Source organism: Phocoena sinus, chromosome 11 (genome assembly GCF_008692025.1).
Source record: "Phocoena sinus isolate mPhoSin1 chromosome 11, mPhoSin1.pri, whole genome shotgun sequence".
NCBI lineage: Eukaryota > Metazoa > Chordata > Mammalia > Artiodactyla > Phocoenidae > Phocoena > Phocoena sinus.
Window position 1 is genome coordinate 48,354,009 of NC_045773.1, and position 23,989 is coordinate 48,377,997.

Sequence of the window (23,989 nt, forward strand, 5' to 3'; positions counted from 1 at the left end):
AGAAAAATTAGGAAATAAAATACCGCAGGTGGTGCACGTTTGAGACCAAAAAATGCAAAAACCACGCAGGTGGTACGTGGTTGTACACGGATATGACAAAACCTGGGCCTGTGGTGACTCAAGTGCCAGAAGTGCTGGGTGAGCACAAGAACTAAGACTGGGAAGCATGAGGGACACATTCCAGGGGTAAAGGGTCAGTCCACCTTGACAAGAGCCCAGGGCATGTGTGATGTGATGCAGAAATGCGGCTGGACAGGTAAACTGAGGCCAAGTTGTGGAGAGCCCTGAGGCTGAGGGGAGGTGTGTGGGCTTTCACCTGTGACCGTGGGGACCCACAGAGGTTTCTAGGCCGCTTCACTAGTAGAAGGGGGCCCATCCCCCAAACTGGGGCTTGTGGACTCTGAGGGAGAGAGGCCAAGGAAGCAGCAAAATCTGCCTCAGCTCTGCTGACCAAGTGAGCCTTGAGAGTGGATCCACACCCCCAGGAGGATGCAGTGTATCATAAAATTAGGTACACCTCGGAGGCCCCACCAGGGCTGTGAAAGGAACAAAATGGGACAACGCAGCCAGCCTGGAAGGCAGGTGTCAGCCAGAGCAGTTTTCTATGATAGAGATACTTATCGCCATATATGGAATGAAAACTTCGGGGGAAAAAGGAAGAAGGGAAAAAAAGATTGGAATGGGCTTAAAGAAAAAAAGGAAAAAAATACCTAAAGATAGCCTAAACAAAACACACCCAGCGCCTAGCGCCTGCCTCCCTGCCTGCGTGCCATATGGTGTGTGATAAGGGAGAACACTTTTCTCTCTCTTCCTTCACTGTCTATAAATCCCAGCGCCAGCCCCATCAAGAAGGCTGCGCTGTGCTCTCACGCCCTGCCGCCCTGATGAGCAGCTCCCAGCCCCCGGCCCCACTCCAGGAGGTGGCCAGGCTGCCACTCCCTGCCCCCAGCATTGCTGCCTGCCTCGGCCACACAAGGGTCACTGCCTTCACAGCTGTTTTCCCACAACTGGAGAAACCACAGGCCAAGCCAGCTGGGCCACATCGCGAACAGCCAACCGGCCCATTAGCATTCACCTTCACTGGCTCCCTCTGCCAGTCCCCAGGGTCCTCTGCTATGACACAGACAATGCCTGGTAGAAAAAAACTTCCCACACGGCTATAAATTATCATCCACCTTGAGCGTCTCCTGAACCATAAAGGCATCAGAGGCTTGTGACTTCCTGATGGATCCCACCACCCCGGTCTCCTTGCATGAGAAAATGGCCAAGCAATAACTATATCCAAATTTTTCTAGGTCCAAGAAGCCCTGCTGAAGCCCTGCTCTCTTGCTCTTCCTTAAAATGACCCAAATAATCCCATAAAAGTGTGTGATTGCTCTGTGCTCCTGAGCTCTGCCTTCATCCTCCAAATTCTTCTGACCCCCATCCAATCTCTCTCCTTGTCAGCAGTGTTTTGACTGATGGGAGAAGTGCCACTTGTGGGATGGAAGGATATCGGTCAGGGTGACCCTTCCAACTGGATGCCCAGCTAAATGTGAATTGCAGATAAACGACAAATAATTTTTTTAAAAATTCTTTTAGGATAAGTAAATGCACTATTTAGGACATACTTATACTAAAAAAAAATTGATTTGTTGTTTACCTGAAAATTCAGTTTTAACTGGAAGTCTAATATTTTTATTTGCTAAGTCTGGGAACCCTAGATATTAGGACATTGCAGGACCAATAGCCTGGGGCAGCTCTGCTCTTCCCCAGTTAATCCTCAGAAGCCACCACAGAAACAGCTCTACCTCCAGCCTGCACCTCATTATTGCTGTTTTCTGAGTGTATTTTGCAAAGCCCTGCAGGCTCTGTGTGGCCCTATCTCGCAGCCAAGACTCCTGGTAGCTACATGGGAAGGAGTAACCTCTCAGTCAAAGCAAGAAGTCGCAAGAGCCCAGAAGGAAAGTATTCGTGGAAGAGACCAGCATAAAGAAACCAAGGGAAGGGCTTTCCTGGTGGCACAGTGGTTAAGAATCCGCCTGCCAATGCAGGGGACACGGGTTCAAGCCCTGGTCTTGGAAGATCCCACATGCCGCGGAGCAACTAAGCCCGTGAGCCACAACTACTGAGCCTGCACTCTAGAGCTCGAGAGCCACAACTACTGAGCCCTCATGCTACAGCTACTGAAGCCCGTGCTCCTAGAGCCCGTGCTCTGCAACAAGAGAAGCCACCACAATGAGAAGCCCACGCACCGCAACGAAGAGTAGCCCCTGCTCGCCGCAACCAGAGAAAGCCCACGCGCAGCAACAAAGACACAACACAGCCAAAATTAAAATAAATTAAATTTTTAAAAAAAGAGAAAAGAAACCCAAGGGAAGACGCCCCACCTCCAGGAAGTGTGGAGACGCCAAGTGCAGGCACTTGAAGGCCTGGCAGTGTTTGACTTGACGGCCTCATACCCCCAAGGGTGCTCATGAGCCAACATCATCTAAGACCCAGAGAGGTGGGTGGCTTGTTGGCTTAACAGGAGCATGAATTGCTTTATAAATGGCCTTCACTGCCCAGGCCTGAGGGCAGCTGGTCTGGGCAGGCCCCTGCATGCGTCCTGGCAGGAGACAGAGCCCAGCCCCACTGAAAAGCATCTCAGGGGCATGGACTCAGGCTCTGGGCCAAAGTGCCATGGATGTGTGGGGCATTTCTCTATCTACAACCCAGAAGCATGCAGAAGCAGCTGTTACTCTCCTGCTTTGGCACTAACGACATAATAATAGAAGGACACTTCATCTCCAATCCGTAGTCTATTTTTGTTATCATCCAAAAAGCCACTGGTCATTAATAATGGTTGAACTACATGTAATCATTTTTGTAAGTCAAGAATGTTAGAATATTGGCAATTACGTATGGTCCAACCGAATAATAATGCTGAGTGCCTGCTGTGTGGCAGACTCTGTGCAAGGTCCTTTAAGTATATCCATCATGTAATGTTTAATTCTACAACCACCTTTTAAGGTAACTATTTTAGAGATGCAGAAACTAAGACACAGAGAAGTCAAAATTCTCATCCAACTGGACACAAAGTGGGTCTGTGTGACACCAAAACCCACATTCATCTTACCCATCATGTGGCTTGGGTCATGGGGGTCCTTCCACCTCCTTTGCTGTCTCTGCCTGGGGGTCAGTGGCTGGCTGTTCCTGCAGCAATGGGCACCAGACTCCCAACCTGACAGGACCTGCCTACACAGGGGCCTCTCTGTAACTAATTGAAGCCTGGCCTCCTGAATTAGCAGCAAAGTGTATTTAACAAATAATTTCAGTAGAAGAAAAACATTTTGAAAGTTTATTTAATTGAGGGGAAAGGGACCATAAAATGCACTCCTAAAATAAACAGGAAGTAATCAAGAGAGGACAATCAAACCAGTTGTAAAAGACCTTAACCTTGACTATGAGCTAATATGTAGTGAATCACCGAGAAAGGTATCAGGCACGGTGTGATCCAGCACCACTGCTGACTCAGAGGCATGTGCTTCTGTGTCTCTCCACTGAGAAGACTACTGAGCCTCACAGAGGGGAAAGGACAAAAAACATCCGAAAAGAACAAGGCAAGGCCAGAGAGCACTGCTGGTCTCCTGGCCTACCATCACCCCCCTCAGAGGCTAAGACCAGCACAGTAAGATCAATAAAGAGCTGCCCAACTCCAACTTTAAAAGAAGAAACGAATGTTCTCCACCTTGTAAAATAAAATTTTGAAAGTCAGAGCATATGTAATGCACAATAAAAGTTTCCACCAGTTCCAAATGAACATCTGTAGAGATCAAAGTTTGAGGATAAAAAGAACTGACCTTCACATGGGCCACGTAATGACGACATGTCACCTCCAAATGGACCAGTTGCAGCTTCTCTGAGACCTGACCCATGGACTCTCCCAGCAACACAAAGTAGACCCTGGGCAACTGGCTCTTTTCTTTTTTGGCCATATCAGCCGTCAGAACGTAATTCAGGCCTGCCAATGAATAAGGTCAAAACATCAGCGAGGATAGACACAGTGACAAGGCCCCCTCCAGACCCCCTCAGAGGATCATAAGCACCCTTCAGACAATACCTAGCCCCCTGCTGCACAGAGGACTGATGGCAGGCAGCCCCGATCAACACCATCTCAGAGAGAAACATACAGCCAGACACCCCCAGAATCCAGAGACACTGGGACAGCCCTGTCTTCCTGGGGATGCTCTGGGAATCACACTTCACAGCTCCCCACAATTTAAACCTCACGAGTTATCATCTGAGCCACCAATATACACATCAATGGTTAGTTGTACCTAACACAATTAGTGTCCTGAAAGGTAGGACAATTACAAGGAATACTACAAGAAGCTGCTGAAACCACCAAGGCTGCATGGAATACTGACTCCCATAAAGAAACAGGACATATGCCCCACACGAGGGAGGAATCACCCAATAATTCTGACTTGCTGCACAGCTGTTGCGTCGGGCTCTATAACTGCTACATCTACTGGACCGTAGCCATCCATGGTCCACTGAGCTGGGCACTGTGCAGGCATGGGAGACACATCAAAGAACAATGAGGGCAAACTCCTGCCCTCATGGAGATTTCACTCAGGGAAACACAGGGGCGGCTGAAGCTGACTTCGTTCCTAGGCCGCCATACAGTGACCAGTTTTATGGTGCCTATCGGTTCAACAAAACCATGACCACTGTGGGGTCTGTACTGGGGTGCATTCCCAAAAAGGAAACCTCATCACCTTGTGCCTCAAGGTGTAATGCCAGATGGCAGAACCTACTGTGACACAATGTGGGACTTTAAAAAATGGTCACGATAGAGAACACACATTGGATAAAAAAACCCAAAGGGTTTCGCCTCCATTATTTCAGAGTCTTTCAGTAAGTATGGGACAATGTGTTTTATTAGGTAAATATGGCTTTGGTATTAACGGACCCATTTCATTGCTTTTCTGTCCCACAGAACCCTGTTTCAGAGGTCAGCCCCTCCATAACACTTTTTTATGTAACACTATCTTTTAGTTGCTTTGTGGATTCAGGGGAACGTGGTATTTTTAAAGTGAGAGAAAAGGAGCTTCTGTCCCTAAAATGACCAGATGAGACTGCTGAGCAGTGGGAAAGCGGATGACCCAGCCTCTGCCCTGGCTCCACACACCAGCCTCCTAGAAGCTGGGCTCTTGCACCAAAAAAAAAAATCAGCCTAATGCCTCCTGGCATTTAAGTATGTGAAGCTGGGGCCATGCGGATGGCTCTGGCTTTTAATAACATCAAAGGGATCAGCCACTGGGGGAGGTACGAAGGAGGAAAGTGACCTGGATTGGCATTCTGTAGCTGCCACAGGGTATATTTTTGATGCATTTAATGGTTTTCCTGGGCCTCTGCCATCTCAGGGACCTTGCCAGGCCAAGCTGGCAGATTCCTGGTCAGCAAGGGCAGGTTTGCCCCAGCTTGTTTATTTCAGCAAACAGCTGATTTCCAAGGCAAGGCTAGATCACCAGGAGGTACCTGCGACCTGGATGATCCCAGGAGATACTTTTGGGAACAGAAGAAAGCACATGGGAAAGTACTTCAACAGAGAAAACATGGGAACCTATACAAGATTTACATACCTGCTCTGATGGTGACAGTGCAGGAAATGGGGTAGACTCGTAGAATGTCTAACCTTTTGGGCAAGCCTAGGGACCATCTACATCAAGACCCTCATTTTTCAGATGAGGAACTGATGGCCCAAGAGGGAACAAGACTTGCTGCAGGCCAGAGAGCGGAATCTGGAACTCTGCTCATCTCCAGTGTTGGGCTATTCCTACCATGCTGGTTCTTGGTGCATTTTTTATATTATCAGACAAAAAACTCACACTCTTGGAATGCACAGACAGCAGAATCTGCACAGACAGCAGAATGAGTATAGAGATTTGGAGCTGAACTTTGGCTAATTTACTTTCTCCTAATCACAATTTCCCTGAGCAACAGCCAAACAATAAGAATATGTACAACATAAATGAAGTGAGTTTCCAAGTTCCATTTAGCAGGATCAGGACTGGAGATGGGTGTTGCTGGAAGATGAGCGAGAAGACCTTGGTGGGGTAACCAATGTGGTGGCAGCAGCTGCTGAGTGGGGTCCCCGCTACAGCCCCCCACCTGGCCGTCCTCCCAGGTGAGAGAGCTACAGCCGCCCTCCCCTGGGTGGGCATGAAGGGTGACCAAGGAGAGAACAGAGGGTTTGAACCATCTCGTCAGCAATGAATGGCTGAGCCCAGAGAAAGCCTGGGTGGAAATGAACACAGGGAGACAGAGCAGATAGCATCAGGGCCCCACCTACATCCTCTTGGCTTTTACCATTTCCCTGCTGTCCAGCCCAACTTCCAACTGCCGGCACCTGCATTCCCTTTCCCGAGGGCTTTGGTGGGCATGGCACGTACCCGTGGGCATGGCAGGCCAGGAGCACCAAGGACTAAAGCCCCTGGGGCAGCGCTCAGGAAAGCATGACCCCAGCTCCCTGGTCCTTCGGGTGGGGTAACCAACCGTGAGGTGTGTTCCACACTGGCTCCCAGACTTCCCTAGCAGGATTCTGCTCCCGCCGCCCTGTTACAGTGGTAACTTGTTTAATAACACACCCTCTATCCAGCTGCTGTGATGGTTTCTAGTCAACTTGACTAAGCCACAGTATCCAGATATTTGGTCAAACACCCATCAGGATGTTATGATGAAGGTATGTTTTAGATGGGATTGACATTTAAATCAGTAGACTTTGAATAAAGCAGATTACCCTCCAGAATGCAGGTGGGCCTCGCCCAATCAGTTGAGTGCCTTAAAATGTAAAGACCAAGGTCCCCCCCAGAAAAGAAGTGCTGCTTCCAGACTGCCTCTGAGCTATAATATCCATATACACACACCCTCTTGGTTCTGTTTCTCTGGTGAACCCTAATACAGCTGCCTTCCCTTCCTATCTCATGGTCCTGCTTTCCTACTGATGTTTCCTGGGATCCCCTCCTGAATCAACAATGCGCACTCAAATCCTTGATATAGGCTCTACTTCTGCAAGAATCTGCATTAAAATGGGGCAAGTCCAGAAAACAGAATGAATTCGACCCTCCATATGTGCCAAGAACTGTGCAGATACTTTACAAACAAACATCAAGCTTAGTTCTCCAAAACCCCATCTCACTGCAGAATTGTTGGCCCAACAGATTCTTCTTGCAACTCAAGGGAGGGGAGAAACAGCTGAGTTACTAACGCCAAGCTGAAGACCACAACCGCTGCTCTGCTATGGGCAGAGTGTACACATGCCAACACACTCACCTACCAGATATTTCTAAAACAAGAAAGCATACAATCAGACAGACCAAATTACCCAATTCACCAAATGCAATCATTTTGGAAACATTTCCCCTTTTGAACTGCCTACTCAGTGCTTCTCCTTGATTTAAAATTTATTTTGGCATTTTAAATTACACAAAAAGAAGTCAGCACCTTAGCAAAATCTCTCTTCTAGAACAAAACCAGAGACCCATGATGGGAAACCCAGCCTGAGTGAGGAGGTAGCTGCCAGAGTGGCAAGAAGGGTGGACCACCCTAAATCCCTGAGCTCACTGCTAACAGTTTTGATCAGCCCCCACCCCAAGTGTGTCTAAAAGGGAGCCCCACCTAAGAAGCAGACGAGATGCCGGAGAAGCAGCCTGACAGTCCCTTGGCTCGGCGGCCCACCCCGTGGGAGCAACAGGCTGGTGGAGTTGCTAGCGGCCGCCCCCAGCCCAGTCAGCCGGGGCCGGGGAGGTGCTGGTTCTGATTAGGGCCTGCTCCAACAGCACACTTCACATCCTCAGCTCTCCTTCTGGCAGCTTGTGTCCCTGCCATGTCGAATGATGTCATCTTGATGGAAAAGCTGATCAGCCCAGAGTCATGCTTCCAGCCTCCTCCTTTCCCTGCCCCCCAGCTGGCTCCCCAGGGCCCCCCACACCGGCCGGGGCCAGCATCGAGCCAGCTGTCTTGCATCAGCACGGCTCTGGTCGCTCCCAGAGAGTTTTGATTCATTCCCATTCTCCATCAGAACATGATTTCAGCTGTGAAATTCTACTAATAAATCCTCCTTTGACTTACTCTGAGCTTCCCTCGGAGTTTTCCAGGAGAGGGGAAAAAAGGCTATTTCCACTTACCTAACTTTTCTCGCCCTCCCCCAAAGGAATGAGGTGGTAATTAGAATAGGATCCCCTCCCTCCTCATAGAACATGGATTTGCCTCATTATCCCGTCTCCATGCTTCTCGAGAGACCAGAAGGAGCTCAAGGAATGTTCTCTGTGTGCAAATGCTCTCTTGAGTAGAAACACACCCCTAGGACCAGAGGAAGGGTCTGGGGAAAGCTTGCTGGTGTCAGACTTATTTCTGCCACTGGCTTGCATGACCTTGGTGCCATTTATCAGGACCTGGGCTCTACTGCTTGTCCAGGGGTAGGGCAGGCCCCCTGCTCACTCACAGCTTCGCCAGGCTATACGAGAGCCACAGCAACGTGAGGGAGCTGGGTCAGAGCACAGAACACAACCACTTAGGGCTCAGCCCTGCCTGGTTTCTATTTAGTGCTCCGGGGAGAGTCCAGGATTGCCAGCTCGAGTCTCAGCCTCCAAGGGCTGACAAGTGCATTTAGGCTTCAGCCTGGCCGGCAAGTAGGTACAGGCCCAGCCCGTGGGTAAGGGGCAGAGGCCTCTCAGGCATGGCCTTCACCTGCCTTGCTTATGGCAGCCAGGAGGCTCCCAGGAGCCACACGCTGCTCCCCAGGCCAAGAATGAAGGTTAATAAGACTTGAGGTGAGCCGAACTCTTGTTTTAAATGGTTTGATGAAATCCGTTATAAATGTGTTCTGGGGGTTGAGTTGGGCACGGTGTCTGCACCCCAGGACGGAGCACAGGGCTGACCACACACACTCCATGGGGGCAAGGACCTTGACTGGCCTATTCCATGCTCTGTGCCCAACACTGGGCACAGAGTCTGGCACCTTTCAGAACCTAATAACTATCTGTTGATTGAATGAGCCAACAGGAGTTTCAGTGACTCCCTGTGATGGATTTAAGAAGCTGCTGCTCGGGCTTCCCAGGTGTCACAGTGGTTGACAGTCCACCTGCCGATGCAGGGGACACGGGTTCGTGCCCTGGACCGGGAAGATCCCACATGCCGCGGAGCGGCTAGGCCCGTGAGCCATGGCCGCTAAGCCTGCGCATCCGGAGCCTGTGCTCTGCAACGGGAGAGGCCACAACAGTGAGAGGCCCACGTACCTCAAAAAAAAAAAAGCTGCTCTGCTCGGCTGGGACTCTGCAAACCTCACTTCTGCCTTGCCAGTAGCTCTCTGGGAGGCCCTGCAGACATGGAGAGCTTGAGGGAGGCTGCAAGCCTGGAAGAGGAGAAGGGGCTTCCCATGAGCTTAACCCAGCAACAGTTTTCCATGGAGGCCGCCTCCAACAGCAGTTAATTCTCGTTTCATGTTTCCCCCACACCTCAGAACCAGCCTCACTGCACCCCTCTGAGGTACCAGCAGCACCAGCCACTGTCCCCTCCTCTGAGGTTTAGATGCCAGGTCCGCAAGGTCGCTTCTCCAAGCTTCTAGGTTCTGATGACCCCAAGGAAGTGGTCCACCACGTGTATAACCTTTTCCCTTTGTTCCCCTTGACCAGAGGTTCTCAAACCTAAGCCAGCTGCAAGCTTGTTAAAACACATTTTGCGGGCTTCCCTGGTGGTGCAGTGGTTAAGAATCCGCCTGCTAATGCAGGGGACACAGGTTCGAACCCTGGTCCGGGAAGATCCCTCACGCCACAGAGCAACAAAGCCCGTGAGCCACAACTACTGAGCCTGCGCTCTAGAGCCCGTGAGCCACAACTGCTGAAGCTTGCGTGCCTACAGCCTATGCTCCACAACAAGAGAATCCACTGCAATGAGAAGCCTGTGCACCACAACAAAGAGTAGCCCCGGCTGGCCACAACTAGAGAAAGCCCACATGCAGCAACAAAGACCAAACTCAGCCAGTAAATAAATAAATAAATTTATATATATTAAAAAAATTCCTTTAAAACACGTTTTGCTGGGCCCCACCCTCAGAGTTTCCAAATCAGGCAGAATTCACATGTCTAACAAGATTCCATGTACTGCTGTGGCAGCCGGTCTGGAAACCACCTTTGAGATCCCTGGTGCAGACCTAGAAGTGGTGGCTGCTTCCTGCAGTTACTTCCAGGTCCTCCATGACCTGCTTAACTGATTCCAAACGTTAAACGCTCTCTGTTCAAATAACTGGTGTGGTTTCCATCTTCCTGAATGGACCCTGCCAAGCTGTCACTGGCGCCAAGGCAGAGTCACCCCCGTAAAGAACCTCTGTAGTTCCCACAGCATTGCCAGAAGCCGCAGCAGCCCCTCTAGTGGCTTGGGTCATCAGCTGGCCCTGAATGTTCTGTGACCAAGTGAGGGCTTTGGTTTTTCCATTACCAACACAGAAAATGAAGAGGCAAAAGGAGTCCCTTCTCTGTGTGTATGCTTCAGCCCCATCACGTCCCAAGGGAGAGAAAAAACCAAAGAGATGACTATAATGTCAACCGCTTACGGCCCCCCAAGACATCCCCAGGGTGGTCCCGCAGCTGAAGATGCCAGCAGATATGTGCCATTTCGGACAACTGTTCCGAAGTACCTAGCACACAACCGGCGCCTCTTTATTGCACTGCCCAGGCTGTCTTGCCCAAATGCAGCCGTTCTGCTGACAGACTCAGCTCTGGATAGGCAGACACTGAGAGGTGCCTAGAAGATGCCCACTTGCCAAGCACGCCATGCCAAAACCACCACTAACATGCTCTTGTGCAGCTGCCAGCAGTGAGAGCAAGGAAGGCTCATAACTGGAGTTCCAGCCCTGGGCTCCCAACACAGAGGCCTGAGCGATGACACTGAGCTGGCCAGCACTGGCTGCTGGGCCTGGAGGAGAGAGGAGGATGTCTGTGTGCTGAAGGTGCTCCCATCCTTCCTGGATATGGAAACAGGGGACCTGATCTTCCCGGTGGTACAGAACCAAGGGGCTGCTTCTATGCTGCACTCTGCCCACATCTGGATCCACCTGGCTACTTTGCCTCCACCTGATTCCTCATCACACCATCATGACTTCCCATCATTCCCTCCTCAAACTCTCTGTATTCCCCTGCCGGCTTATTTTGCGGCAGATTTCTACATTTCTCCCTTTACTGCGAAGACTGAGATATAGCTCATTTCCCTGAATGGCAGAGGAAGGGACAGAAAATGCCAGGGATAGAAAATTTCCTGCTTTGCCGTACGAATACCCAAAGTCTCCAGTTATCATCCTCTTCATGCCTGAATCTTAAATAAATGTGGGCAAACATCCCCTTAGACTGTCAAGGGATGTCTAATTTCATCAATGAACCCATGTGGCAGATGGAGGGTAAGGAAGTAACCTGCACTGGGGCAGGTGCTCCTGCTCAACGTTCCACATCCTAAGGTGGACATTAGCCAGGTTGCTGCCCATCAAGGCAACACTGGATGTCATCCGACAGCCTGTCTCTTCCATCATACCCCAGCACTGAAGGGCCATTGCTAGCCTGGACCTTAATTATAATTCTGCCTGGAGGTCAATGAAAGGGGTCCCAATGACTGGGGTCAAGGAAAGGGTCCCCGATGACCAGGGTCAATGAACGGGAACCTGGTGGCCGGGGTCAATGACTGGGGTTCCAGAAGGATCCACTTGTGGGGGGCAGCATGAAGAGAAACCCATATCTCCTCCTGGCTCAGCCCCTGAACCTACAAATCAGAGTTCGCTCTCCCACTGATCTCATATGCTCTGAAATCACTCTTGCTCAAAATTTGCATCTTGGTTTCTTCTCCTCTATTCCTGCTCTACCCAACTTACCTCCATTTTCACCACCACAGTGATGTAGTTATTGAGTCCGAAAACTGTGTATGCAGCTTCAGGATCAAAACAGAAACTCCTTCTATTTCCCGTTAAAAACTCCGTGAGGACACGGCTGGCCCGTGCAGGCGAACGGTAAATATTTGTCAAATGAACACACACATGAACTATTAATTGCTTGCTGTTCTTAGAGTTGTAGAGTAGTTCTGCTTATTTTTAAACACAACAGAAGTAATCTTCAACTCAACAATTCTTTTAAAATGTTTCTTAATGGAGTTCAATTACATCACAAGTTGGTATTGATAAAGGACACACCATCTAATTAGGCAGAGGATATATGAGTCCCAAGACCATCAGAACATTTTTTTTCCTAGAGACTGTGGTGCCTTAAACAATTAGGGAGGTGGTGGGAAATCATTTTTGGGAAGCAATAGTATCATCAGACCAGAATTCAACTCTTGGCTTCACCGAGACCTGTATGATCCGGACCAAGTATCTTTTTCTCACTGGGTTGCACACAAAAAGTTTGTTAGTCCTCTCTCACTAACCAAGTCCCAAGTTCACAGTAAATTTATATTCAGTTTTGAAATTTCTTTTTCAAAAATCCATATAAAAAACACAAGGCTTCATTGTTGAGCTTATTCAATCCACCTGAAGATCAAGAGAAATGCCAATGAAACAGCCTAGAAGGATTAGCATACTGTTAAATAAGGTAGAGCATTCAAGGTGCAGCGGAGAAATGGAATAGTGTGTGCACCATGAGCTCTGCGTGTCCGGGCGCCCACATACATGTGCTCCAAAGCAGAGCTTCTCAAACTTAAATGTGTACCAGCATCTTGTGGGGATCTTGCTAAATGCAGTTTCTGGTTCAGAGGTTCGGATCAGGGCCTCCGATTCTGCATTTCTAACAAGCTCCCAGGAAATGCTGATACTGCTGGTCCAAGGACTACACAGTGAGTAGGGAGGGGAGACACTCATGACACAAAAACTGTCTAAGAAATTCAATGAGTCCAGGTCCTTAATAGTGGTGGTGTTTATTGTTTTGTTTTGTTTTTTTTTCATTTTCCTGGAACTCTACTTTCTATTATTCAATGTCTTTCAAGTTAAAAGACCTCTTAATCTGCACAGCTGCTCCAGATTCATTTCCTTCAGGTGATCACACACTTTGAATTCTAATACACACTGATCCTATCTTGTTCCTGGGCTTGGCCCAGTCTCTGGAGCTGGGCCAGCAAGTCGTCCTCTCCCAGTCAGAGAAACGGCAGAGACAGCTGCCACTGGCCAGGGTTCGCCTGCCCCTTCTCCAACATCTGAAGCTAACAAAGCAGCTTCCCCACCTTTTGGAAGCCCGAGCCTTTGTAAAACTCAGCAATCCTAATCCCACCACCCATCCTCGGTCTCTGATTCCACAGTAAAGAACACAAGCCCCTGACATCTGACTGGTGTTGCAAGCTCAAGGGAGAGCCTCCAAAGTCCCACCACTTCTTTTTTCTAACTGCATGGAATGTTCCAGAAGGGCCAGGCTATTCACTGCATTTCCACAAGTCCCACCACCTATCCCACCCATGGCCCAGTGAGGTTTCAGTCTGGTCCATGGACATTTGCAGAAAGGATGCTTAGAGTCAAATATTATTTGTCTGAGAGCTAGAGGTTGCAATGAATTGGAAAAACAATGGTAAGAAAAGAAGAGGGGGAACCTCAGGGGAAAGGGCATCTAGCCTGTGGGCCTGCTGCCTACAAAACCAGCTGGGATGCACAGCAGGAGGGAACCCCAGAAACATCCCCTGGCTTCCCACGACCCCACATGCCCACTCCAGCTAAGATGGCTATGCTGAGCCCTGACTCGGTGGCTCTTTACCTATTTCTCCCGGAACGTGCTTGCCGTGGAAGCTAAAGCAGGCGGTGACATTCAGGCAGTTCACAGGCTGCTGGCCATCGTGGCACTGGGGCGCCGTGATGTTGATGGAGGTGGGGAGGAAGATGGAGACATCCACCGTGATGACGGGTCTCGCCCTACAGGTCAAGAGGAAGGCGACTTAGTCACGGTGAAGAGCAGCACTCAGAACCAAATGAGAAGTAAACCAACAGGACAAATCCCAGGGCTTCAGCCCAGCCTCTAATTAAAGTGTGAAACAGCCCAAGAGAGAATGGCCAGGGTGCTCTGCAAATCCTTTTCTCCGGTTTCTCAGCTTATTTCCCAATAAATGAATGGTTATCTTCCCAATAATGAAGGCAAGTTAGTTGTTAACAAAACACATCCATCTGCTTGAAGCCGTAAATGAACCACAAGATGTTGAGAGATTATTTAAAATTTCACCAGTTAAGTTCTGATTTCCATTATATTAGGAAGATAGGAATAGATTTAAGAGGCGTCCCTATAGGGGATGCTGTGACTCAAGAAATAGATACATAAGCAGGAATTCCCCAAAGCATTTACTGCCATTACAAGCATGAACTGCAAAGTCCCATCCAGTGGGTCAAACCTACTCTCTTCATTTACTCCCATCAATTCATTAAGTATTTTTCTAAAAGACCTCGATGAATGGAGTCCCAGCTGGTAACACCAAAGCACTTTAGAGCTGAAGAAACCAACCTGCCTGGTGGTGGGACCAAGTGAAACCCAATAAACCACCACACTCCTCTCACCGACAGGGATCACCCCCCAGGGCCTGATGGATGGACTCCATCCATCATTGCTGGCCTTCTGGGGACTCCCCGGGGGCTCCCCAACAGAAGCAGAGGTGAATCACACCACTCTGCTCTTGTTGCAAACATCTGCTGAGGGACGGTTCACCTAAGCTATGGCTTAACCTTCTCCCCTCCAGGCCTCACAAAAAGACCCTTTTACCTCCAAGGTGCCCCGGCCTTCACGCCACTGGGGTGACATAACAAGATTAAGGGGCATTAGCAGCTTGAGAACAATGACCTCACTTGTATTCAGTGATCCCACAAAGAGCATCCAGGGGGACAAGACAGATGGGAACCAGGACCAACACCAACTCTGAGAAAAGAAAGCGTTAAGGAAAACCTCAGAGAAAAAAGGAAGCGAGGAGCTGCATGGCCCAGATGGGGTTAGGGGATTTCGCTATTGCCAGCACTGCCTTGAGACATGGGTCAAGAGAGGAACAGCTGTGACAGGTAGAAAGGAACTGCAGGATCCCAGAGCAGATACAGCTGTAGGTCTAACGAAAGTCAGACAACAGCGCTGCCTGGAAGAAATCCAATATCCGGTTTTCCAACTTCCTTCTGGGTTCATCCTTGGAAAATACTCGAGTGTTCCTTAGCACCCCTGGCACTTGGATGTCTTCCTCCTCTGTGTTCCCAACACTGTGTTCACACCTCACCTCACTTACTAACTAAGGTCACTGTCCATTTCCAAACCCGCTCCACCCGCCCTGTAGGCCCTCCGAGGGGGGTGGGAATCCGGGTGAGTTCATCCTGATATTCCCAGGAGAGTAAGTATTCAAAAACACTTGTTATATGAACTTACTTACAAAACAGAAATAGAATCACAGATGTAGAAAACAAACTTGCGGTTACCGGGGGGAAAGAGTGGGAGGGATAAATTGGGAGGTTGGGATCGACATATACACACTACTACATATAAAATAGATAAGGACCTACTGTATAGCACAGGGAACTCTACTCAATACTCTGTAATGGCCTATATGGGAAAAGAATCTTAAAAAGAGTGGATATATGTATAACTGATTCACTTTGCTGTACACCTGAAACTAACACAACACTGTAAATCAACTATACTCCAATAAAAATTAAAACAAACAAACAAAAAACCTTGTTAAATGGGTGAAACCTCCTCTCCAGGCCAAGGGATTGAAAACCACAGGAGGAGCCAAAGTTTCACAAAACAGGGCGTCCACCCTGTGAGAACCCCAGCTGCCCATGTGTCCTGCCAGTCACTGCACAGAAGCAGCCCAGGCCCTCCTATCACCCCAGGACCCCCTAGTGGGGAGGACACTTCTCCTGGCAGAGCCTGGCAGGGCAAGGCGAGGTGAGTAGGAAGCAGAAGTGAGTGGTACAGACAATAGGACCTCCATGAGCCATTGTTTAAAAAAAAAAACAACAGTCCTTTGAAATGACAGACCAGGACCTTCACAAGCACATCTCCAACATCCATCAGATCAGTTCCCTCAAGCCTTTTTGTTTCAACTCCAAGTATTGTTTTTGGACCAGGAAAAGCCCAGAAATCTTTCATAAGCCTCTCTGATCACTTCCTTTGATCTTCAATGGCATTAACACCAAGCGCCTATCACCCTAACACCAGGCCTGCCCTCTCAAGCTAATCCCAGAGAACAAACTTCCCGAGGGCAGAGCTTGGCCAACCCACACCCCTGGGGGGCGGGAGACTGGGTTTCACAGTCTGAGATGAAAGCAAAGGGGCACCCAAAGACAGCACTGCAAATGTGCTTGAGACTTTAAAGAAGCTGGTGGCTGGAACACTTTTTTTTTAATTGAAATATAGTTGATTTACAATGTTGTGAGTTTCAGGTGTACAGCAAAGGGATTCAGTTACACATATACATATATCTATTCTTTTTCAGATTATTTTCCCTTATAGATTATTATATGATATTGAGTATAGTTCCCTGTGCTATACAGTAGGACCTTGTTGTTTATCTATTTTCTATATAGTAGTGTGTATATGTTAATCCCAAACTCCTAATTTATCCCTCCCCCCACCTTTCCCCTTTGGTAACCAGAAATTTGTTTTCTATGTCTGTGATTCTATTTCTGTTTTGTAAATAAGTCCATTTGTATCATTTTTTTACATTCCACCTGTAAGTGAGATATGGTATTTGTCTTTCTCTGCCTGGCTTACTTCACTAAGTATGATCATCTCTAGGTTTATCCGTGTTGCTGCAAACGGCATTTCATTCTTTCTTATAGCTGAGTAATATTCCATTGTGTGTATGTGTATATATATATATATATATATATATATATATATATATACATACACACCACATCTTCTTTTTCCATGGAATACTTCTTTCTGATGCTTCTCAGATAGTTCAAATTCTGATATTTGATTTGATCCTGATATTTAACTTCCAGGTAAATAACAAAACCAGTCAGAATACTTTCTGACGTGGTGTTGCTCCAGTGACCCTGGCCTTCTGTGGGGTCATGTTGCTTGCAGGGCAGAGACGGGGTCGGGGGGGACACATAATGAGCCCGCACCCTGGTGAAGGTGTTAGACCACTAACTGGGATATCCCCAAAGCCATCCATTACTCCAGGGAGCTACTTCATGTCTCAACAGGTCGATGCACAGAGCAGAATGAATGAGGGAATGGGATATGGTGAGCTTGGCACCCCTAGAGTAGCTGTCACGGCCTTCCACGGACCTCCCCATCCAAGCCGGTGCTCCTGGCCCTGCTCCTAAAGCCTCCCCTCCCCGGGAGTGCTTCCAGGCGTTCTCTTCCATGGACTCTACAACTGGCCCCGTTAGAGTTCACCTCATCCGATTCAACCCTCCATCCCAGGCTGGGGTCTGTGGTCTCCCATCCACGTGTCACTGCCTCGCTTTATGTTTACGCTTTATGTTTACACCCCTGGGGAGGGCTGTCCCTCACATCAGAGGACAAAAGGAGACAAGCCCCTCTGGATTAGAGCTCACAGCTACAAGCTTATATAATACAAGAATGATGAAAATGCAGAACCTATGAGATGTGCCTTTTGTGCCAGAAGCTCCCAGTTTGGAGAGGGCCTGGTTTCCACTAAGAGAAGTGGGGGAACACGTTTTATTCAAGGGAAATCTTAAGAAGCCAGGGCACACTGCTCAGAAGAGGGAGGGAAAATGACTTCATGAGGCCACCAGCCAGAGCCCTGGCTTCACAAGTCCAACAGCAACCATCTGGAGCTATGAAAGCTCTTCCACCTGAAAAACTACCAACCCAAAAGAAGGGTGATAAAGTAGAAATCCAGTCCCGTGGGGAGAAATTAAAGGACCCATCTTACTGAAGTCACCACCCGAGGGACACAGCCGCCACCCTCAAATACTGAAGGGCTGTTATATGGAAGATAGGCGACCAAGAAGCAGACTTTGAGGCAGGCAAATTAAACCCAACTGATGTCAAAACTGCTAACATTTACTGGGCACTTAAACCAGGCACTGTTCTAGCTCACTGAGCTCTCATAAGAACTTATGATACCCAGTGAGGTAAGTACTATTATTGCCTTTTTAACAGATGACAATCCTGAAGCAGAGGTTACCAGACTTGCCCAGGAAACTCACCTTGTAAGGGCAGAGTTAGGGTTTGAGCCCAGACCACCCTGCCCCAGAGTTTACACCCTTAACCTTAAGGCTATTCTGCCTCTTTAACAATTTAACATTTGTCAGGCGGTGGGGGGGGATGTCATATTAAATTTATTCATTTCGTTTCCAATATGATTGGCCATGTTAAGCCAACTCTTAGGAAAGAAAGAACTTGAAAGCCAAAGGCCCTTGAGGCTATGTGTCTTGATGAGAAAATATGATCCAAGTCTCTGTCTAGAGCATCCCTGGGGTGTTGTTCATCATCTTTTGTAAATCCTTAGAATATTTATTATCTATACTGTTCGTACAGCACCTATCACATATTTCATTATACAGCTGAGGTTTTATGATGTATTTATGGCTTGCTTTAACTAATGCCCTTGGTGTAGAATGGACAATGCCTGAAATATTATGTTTCCCCACAATTCTCTGCCCATTGTGGTGCTCAATAAATGAGTAGTGGTTGATATTAGAAGTATTATAATTTCTGGAGTAGCAGAGTCATTTCTGACTCAGGAATTTTATGATCATTATCTTGAAAAAGTAAGTTACACATGGATTTTCTGACTGCTGCCAATATGACAAACCTTGAAATTAGCATTTGTCAGTTAAGTGTGTGCAAAGTAACTAGCTTGAACAATTTAACATTTTAACTAACTAGCTTGAACAATTTAACATTTTAACTAACTAGCTTGAACAATTTAACATTTTAACTAACTAGCTTGAACAATTTAACATTTTTCATTACCTGTGGGTGAACTGGTCCCCTCAGAAGTTACTAATCCCCACCCTGGGCACAGAGGAGGCTGTGTGGTACTATGGTGGAGACTCAGAGGAAGGCCCTGCTGAACGAGAGGAATCTAGGGTGTGGAAATCCATGGCCTCTGGGATCCCTTCCAGCTCTAAGATCCTACTAGCCTATTTTAGAAAGTTCTGAAATCAGGTTGTTAACAAAACCTATGAGTTGGCTCTCGCTCCAAAGTGTAATGTTGCCTTCTCTGAGTCACAGAGACAGAAATACTTGGAGAGGGTTCATGGGTAGGCCAGCAGCCCGCTGGCCTTTGCAGGAGAGATCCAGACTGCATGGGCTTCACAGCGAGGACTGGGCCTGAGCTCATGTCCCTCACCCTCTGCTGCCACCAAAGAATGAGGGGGCAGGAGGCTCCCAGGCCCTGGGGGGCTGGGGACTACAAGGTGGGAGAGCCAGGATGAAGGGTGCAGGGATGAAGAGATGGGACAGAGCAGTGCCATGGCGCCCACAGGAAATGACACCATGGAGCTTCTAACATCCTAGAGGATGCTATCCTCTCACACACGTAAACCACCCAAGGCCCACCGGCTGGAAACCCTGGGATAGAGGATAACAAGAATGAAAAAACAAAGGCAGCATTCGCACTTACCAAGCACCTCTGCCTGCAAGGAACAGGGCAGAGTGACTGCTAATGATGAATAACTCCCCTGGGCCCCCCTTCCCCACCAAATTCCATCCCTCACCCACGAAGAGCCAAGAGGAAAGAGAGAAGCATCTCACCTTAGGAGAACCACACTGTCCGACATGAAAGCTCCAATAGTTACATCTGAAAACCACAAGTTTACAGATTCAGAAACTTGCTGAAGCCCATTTCACCCACCTGCTGTCAAGGGGCTCCACGGCAATGGAGGCCAGCCTCAAGGTCAGGGAGCCCCCCTGGGCTCTGAAATGACTTTGTAGGAGTTAGAGCCACACTACCCCATATAGCAGTCAATCACCAGATGTTGCTGCTGAGACCCCAAAACGTGCTGGTCTGCACTGAGATGTGCTATATGTGTAAGACACGAAACAATTTTAAAGACCTGGTACCAAAAAACATTAACGATCTCATTAATAATTTTTATACTGATTGTATGTTGAGATGATAATGTGTTGGATACATTGGGCTAAATTAACATTATGAAAATTAATTTCACCTGTTTCTTTTTATCTTTTTAGTGATTACTAGAATATTTTAAATTATGTAAGTGGCTCACATTATATTTATTTTGGACATCAAAGAATCAGAGAGGGGGACACTTGGAATTAAATGACTCTTGGGAAAAGCTCTAAGTTCTGTAGAACATGTGAATCATCTCCGTTCCACCCCTCACTCTATGTGACCCCGGAGTCTCTCTGTGTCCTTGTCTGCACAATGGAGATAATTATCCCCACTGTCTTCTTCAAAAGTTGACAATATTTCATAATATTTAAATCAGAATATATTTATTACACACTTGTTCGATATATTTATTAAATATATTAAATCAGATATTAAAATCAGAAAACTCATGAAAATACTTGGCAAACTATAAATCAAGAGAAGTGTTAGCTGGTAATGTTTATTCCTAAAAAATTTAATTTAGGAAGTATGCATTCATCCAACAGCTCTCTGCCTTTCCTCCCCTCAAATATAAACCTCTCAGCCCTGCGGTTCCCATGACTACTTCACAGAACCAAGCATCTGAATCCCTACATCTACACGACATCCTCATTAAGGAAAAACAAAAAGCATATCTGTGGATTGCAGGGCTGCTAAAATTTCTGCACTTGGGTATGCTTGTTAATTTTGCTATTTTCTAATAGCCTTTTTAAATTGCCTGGATATTTGAAAATAAAAGAACCCGACGCACTTGCCATTTCTTTTAGGAAAAATGCAAGGTAAGAAATCCACATCCGTCGTGAAGTGTGACCATACCTGCTCACCGTGCAACTACAGAGAAGCAGCCTGGGTCCCTGTCCACAATGATGTGGTCTCTGGTGCCCTTAGTTCTCTGAGGCTCAGTATCCTTGTCTGTAAACTGGGGAGACACCCCCATCTTTAGCTACCTATGGGGTAACTATATGATGTACATTGCACAGGGAAGCATTCTGCACATATTAGAGGGTTAAACCAACAGTAGGTATTATTTAGGGATGGCTACAAATTGCCCAGAACAAGAACTGCTTTCTCAAACCTAAAAAGACTCGTACAAGATTGCATTCATTTTCATAGATCCTTCTGAGGCATTTTAAATGGAAAGAAACACTTTCTCAAGATAGCAAGATGACCTAGAGCTTCAGGGACATTTCTTCTGAATTCCACGATGATTTGGGGTTTTTCCAAATTCTTCTCTTTGTTTCCTCACCTCACCTACTCCTCCATCCCCTTCAGGCAGCAAAGGAACCACTACTCCATTGCCCAGTCAATTTTACCTACACCGGATATCACTTGGGATTGGGGTTTGAAATCGTACATTTTTCTTCAGTCTCAGTCACCACAAGGCATTAATTAACCCAGAAGACAAGCCAGCCAGCCTTGAATGGTGAAGGTCTGTTTTGTCTGTCAGGGAGATGACATATGACATGGTTTTCTTCCTGCTCCAAGTGTTTCTTTCAATACTTGTCTCACGGCGGGGGTGGGGGTGGGGGGTTGCTCAGTGCCTTCTTCATTCTCGAGAGGAAGACGCCTCCGAATATGCTCAAATATCAAGGCAAACATGAGGCTTCACTAGTTATCATTTTAAATGTGGGGAGTGCTTTTGGTCTTTAGCAGAAAGACTTGCTGCCACAGAAATTACTGCAAAAATCCACCTTCCTGGTGCTTAAACCCTTTGGAGTAGAACATTTTAAAACTGAAAAATAAACTTTAACACTACTTTCATCTTAAAAGTCAAACACCAAGCAAAATACCCTATTCTACTGTATGAATTTTCCTAATCCTAAATACAGGTCACATCTGTGATCACGCTTACCAGACTGGTTATCTTTGCTTATCTCATATGCTTTTAAAGAAAAATAGCTTACCGGGATAGCCATTTCCATCCATATCAATGCCTCCTGATATGGACTGACCAAACATCCGCAGGACTGGACTTATCTTCCGCCCAGAAAGTTTCTGAAACAGACAATAGAGAGATTGAGTCACCAGAAGGAGCACGGTCACAAATAAGAACCAGTGACTGTTTTAGGGCAGCTTCCCTAGGACACCTGGCCTTGAAGTTGTTCAAAGAAAAAAATCATAGTCCGAATTTTATCGGGGTAGGGGGTGGGGGGCTTTAGCAGGCAGTTGAAGACCACGCACTCCTTTATTATTACTTGCCTTAGTCAAATGTCACCATTTAAAATTTTTTCTAAGCTCAGTGCTAATGAAAAAGCCACCTAGATGAGTGTGTTACTGTTCTGATGTGTTGAATGAAGTTCCAAATGGATCAAGGTTAACTTCCGTTTCTAAGGGAGGTTCTGTTTTGTGCTTATACAGGTAGAGCTGGCTGAAATTCTAAGAACATATTGTCCTTATATCTCTCTACCCAAACATGTACTAAACATGGAACACTCCTAAGAGGCACACGTCATCTGTTCCCTAGGTGGACAGGAATTAGCAAGGCAGCTCTCGATCAAGCCAACCAAAAGATCTACAGGCTCCTGAGCATCACAGACAGGGTGAAACAGCTCTACCTAGTACATCTAGAACTCCACGGTCCTGAACCTTCTACAAACTGTAGGAAATCCAAAAACTTAGCTGAAGCCACCCTTCTTCCTAAAAGGCAGCCTTCAACCGACCATTCAGCACTGACAGCTCCTCTGCCACAGGGCACACGAACATCTGTACTTATCTCTCCTTCATCATTAAGTTCAACAGATGCTAACACAACACATGCTGTGTTGGTCCAAGAATATTCATTGTACAACCAGCCTTTGTCACACATCCATGTTTGTGTGGCACAGTTCCTCACAAAGATATCAAACTTCCTGAATCAGAAAAGTGCCATGTTCTGGGATCTGACCTGTTCTTTCTTCCCTTTCTCTAAACAGTCTCCCTGGGGAGGCTTCCCTCCCAAGGCCCTCAATGTAGATGGTAAGCGAAATGCTTTGTTTTCATGCCACACAGCAACCTCCATGTCAGAACCAGGTTTACACGTAGTAGTGGCTCACTTGGGACTTTCTTGCCTTATCCTTTTCCTCACCGAGTCATCCTGCAAAGAAGTCACGAGTACGGGGAGGAGGTGTTCCTACAGGGTTTACAGATGAAGACGGCAGGGACTCCCCCACCCTGCAGCGGCCAATAACTGCTAATAACCCTCTGCCTGCCACCTCAGTGAAACCATCCAACAGGAAATGTGCAAGCATCAAAGCACAAATCAGAACACTGTAGGGAAACACTGAAGAAGTGTTTCTTGATAACAGGCAGAGCCCCACATCCCCAATGGCTCTGTCTAAGGAAACACGGATGTGCATCTGCATGTTTCTCAAAAGTCACATCTTGAAGCAGACCATCTCGGCTCTGAGGTCCAATGACGCGAGCAGCAGCTTGCCCTGGGTTTGCATTTCTAAGGTATGCTGTGGCTGAGACAAGCAGAGAAGAGTGAAGGGGTGGTCCTTTTGGGGGTGGCGATGCAGGCTTAAGTTATCCCACAGACATCTGCAGGCCATTAGGCCATAAAGCCAGGAAGATAAGTCTGCTCGATGCTAATAACTCTAAATGAAAACCAGGAGCCTTGGGAAACTTCCACTTCACCAGGTTTACATGCGGTGTCCTGATGGCAGGAGAAAGATCACAGGGGCCGCCGTGACATGCCTGGAGGGCTCTCAAATTGAGAAAGGCGCACGAGGATCTTAAAATCAACACTTTTCATGGTAAACTCGAGAAAGAGGAATGAGTTAGAGTTATATGGAAGAACTTTAGACCCTTATCTCACAATGCATCCAGCAGAAATAACACCAATCTGGGCCAAAGAAAAGCGATTCCCTTGCCCAGACTTGTTTCTGACTTCCTCCTGTAGTTCACCCACACAATGCCCGCTCTGTCCAGACCTGGGCCCTGGAGAGAACCTGGCGTT

General features: G+C 47.5%; 1 protein-coding gene across 1 annotated transcript in view; it reads right to left on the reverse strand.

Annotated features, from left to right (window-relative positions):
• The window catches only part of ITGA9 (integrin subunit alpha 9), a 354,686-nt gene that overhangs the window by 264,502 nt on the left and 66,195 nt on the right, over positions 1-23,989 (reverse strand). Inside the window, exons 12-15 of the mRNA XM_032650071.1 lie at positions 21,957-22,047; positions 19,692-19,737; positions 13,740-13,894; positions 3,822-3,982 (exon numbers count right to left, since the gene is read on the reverse strand). Of these exons, the coding sequence (XP_032505962.1) occupies positions 3,822-3,982; positions 13,740-13,894; positions 19,692-19,737; positions 21,957-22,047 (453 nt within the window). The remainder of the gene's footprint in view (positions 1-3,821; positions 3,983-13,739; positions 13,895-19,691; positions 19,738-21,956; positions 22,048-23,989) is intronic.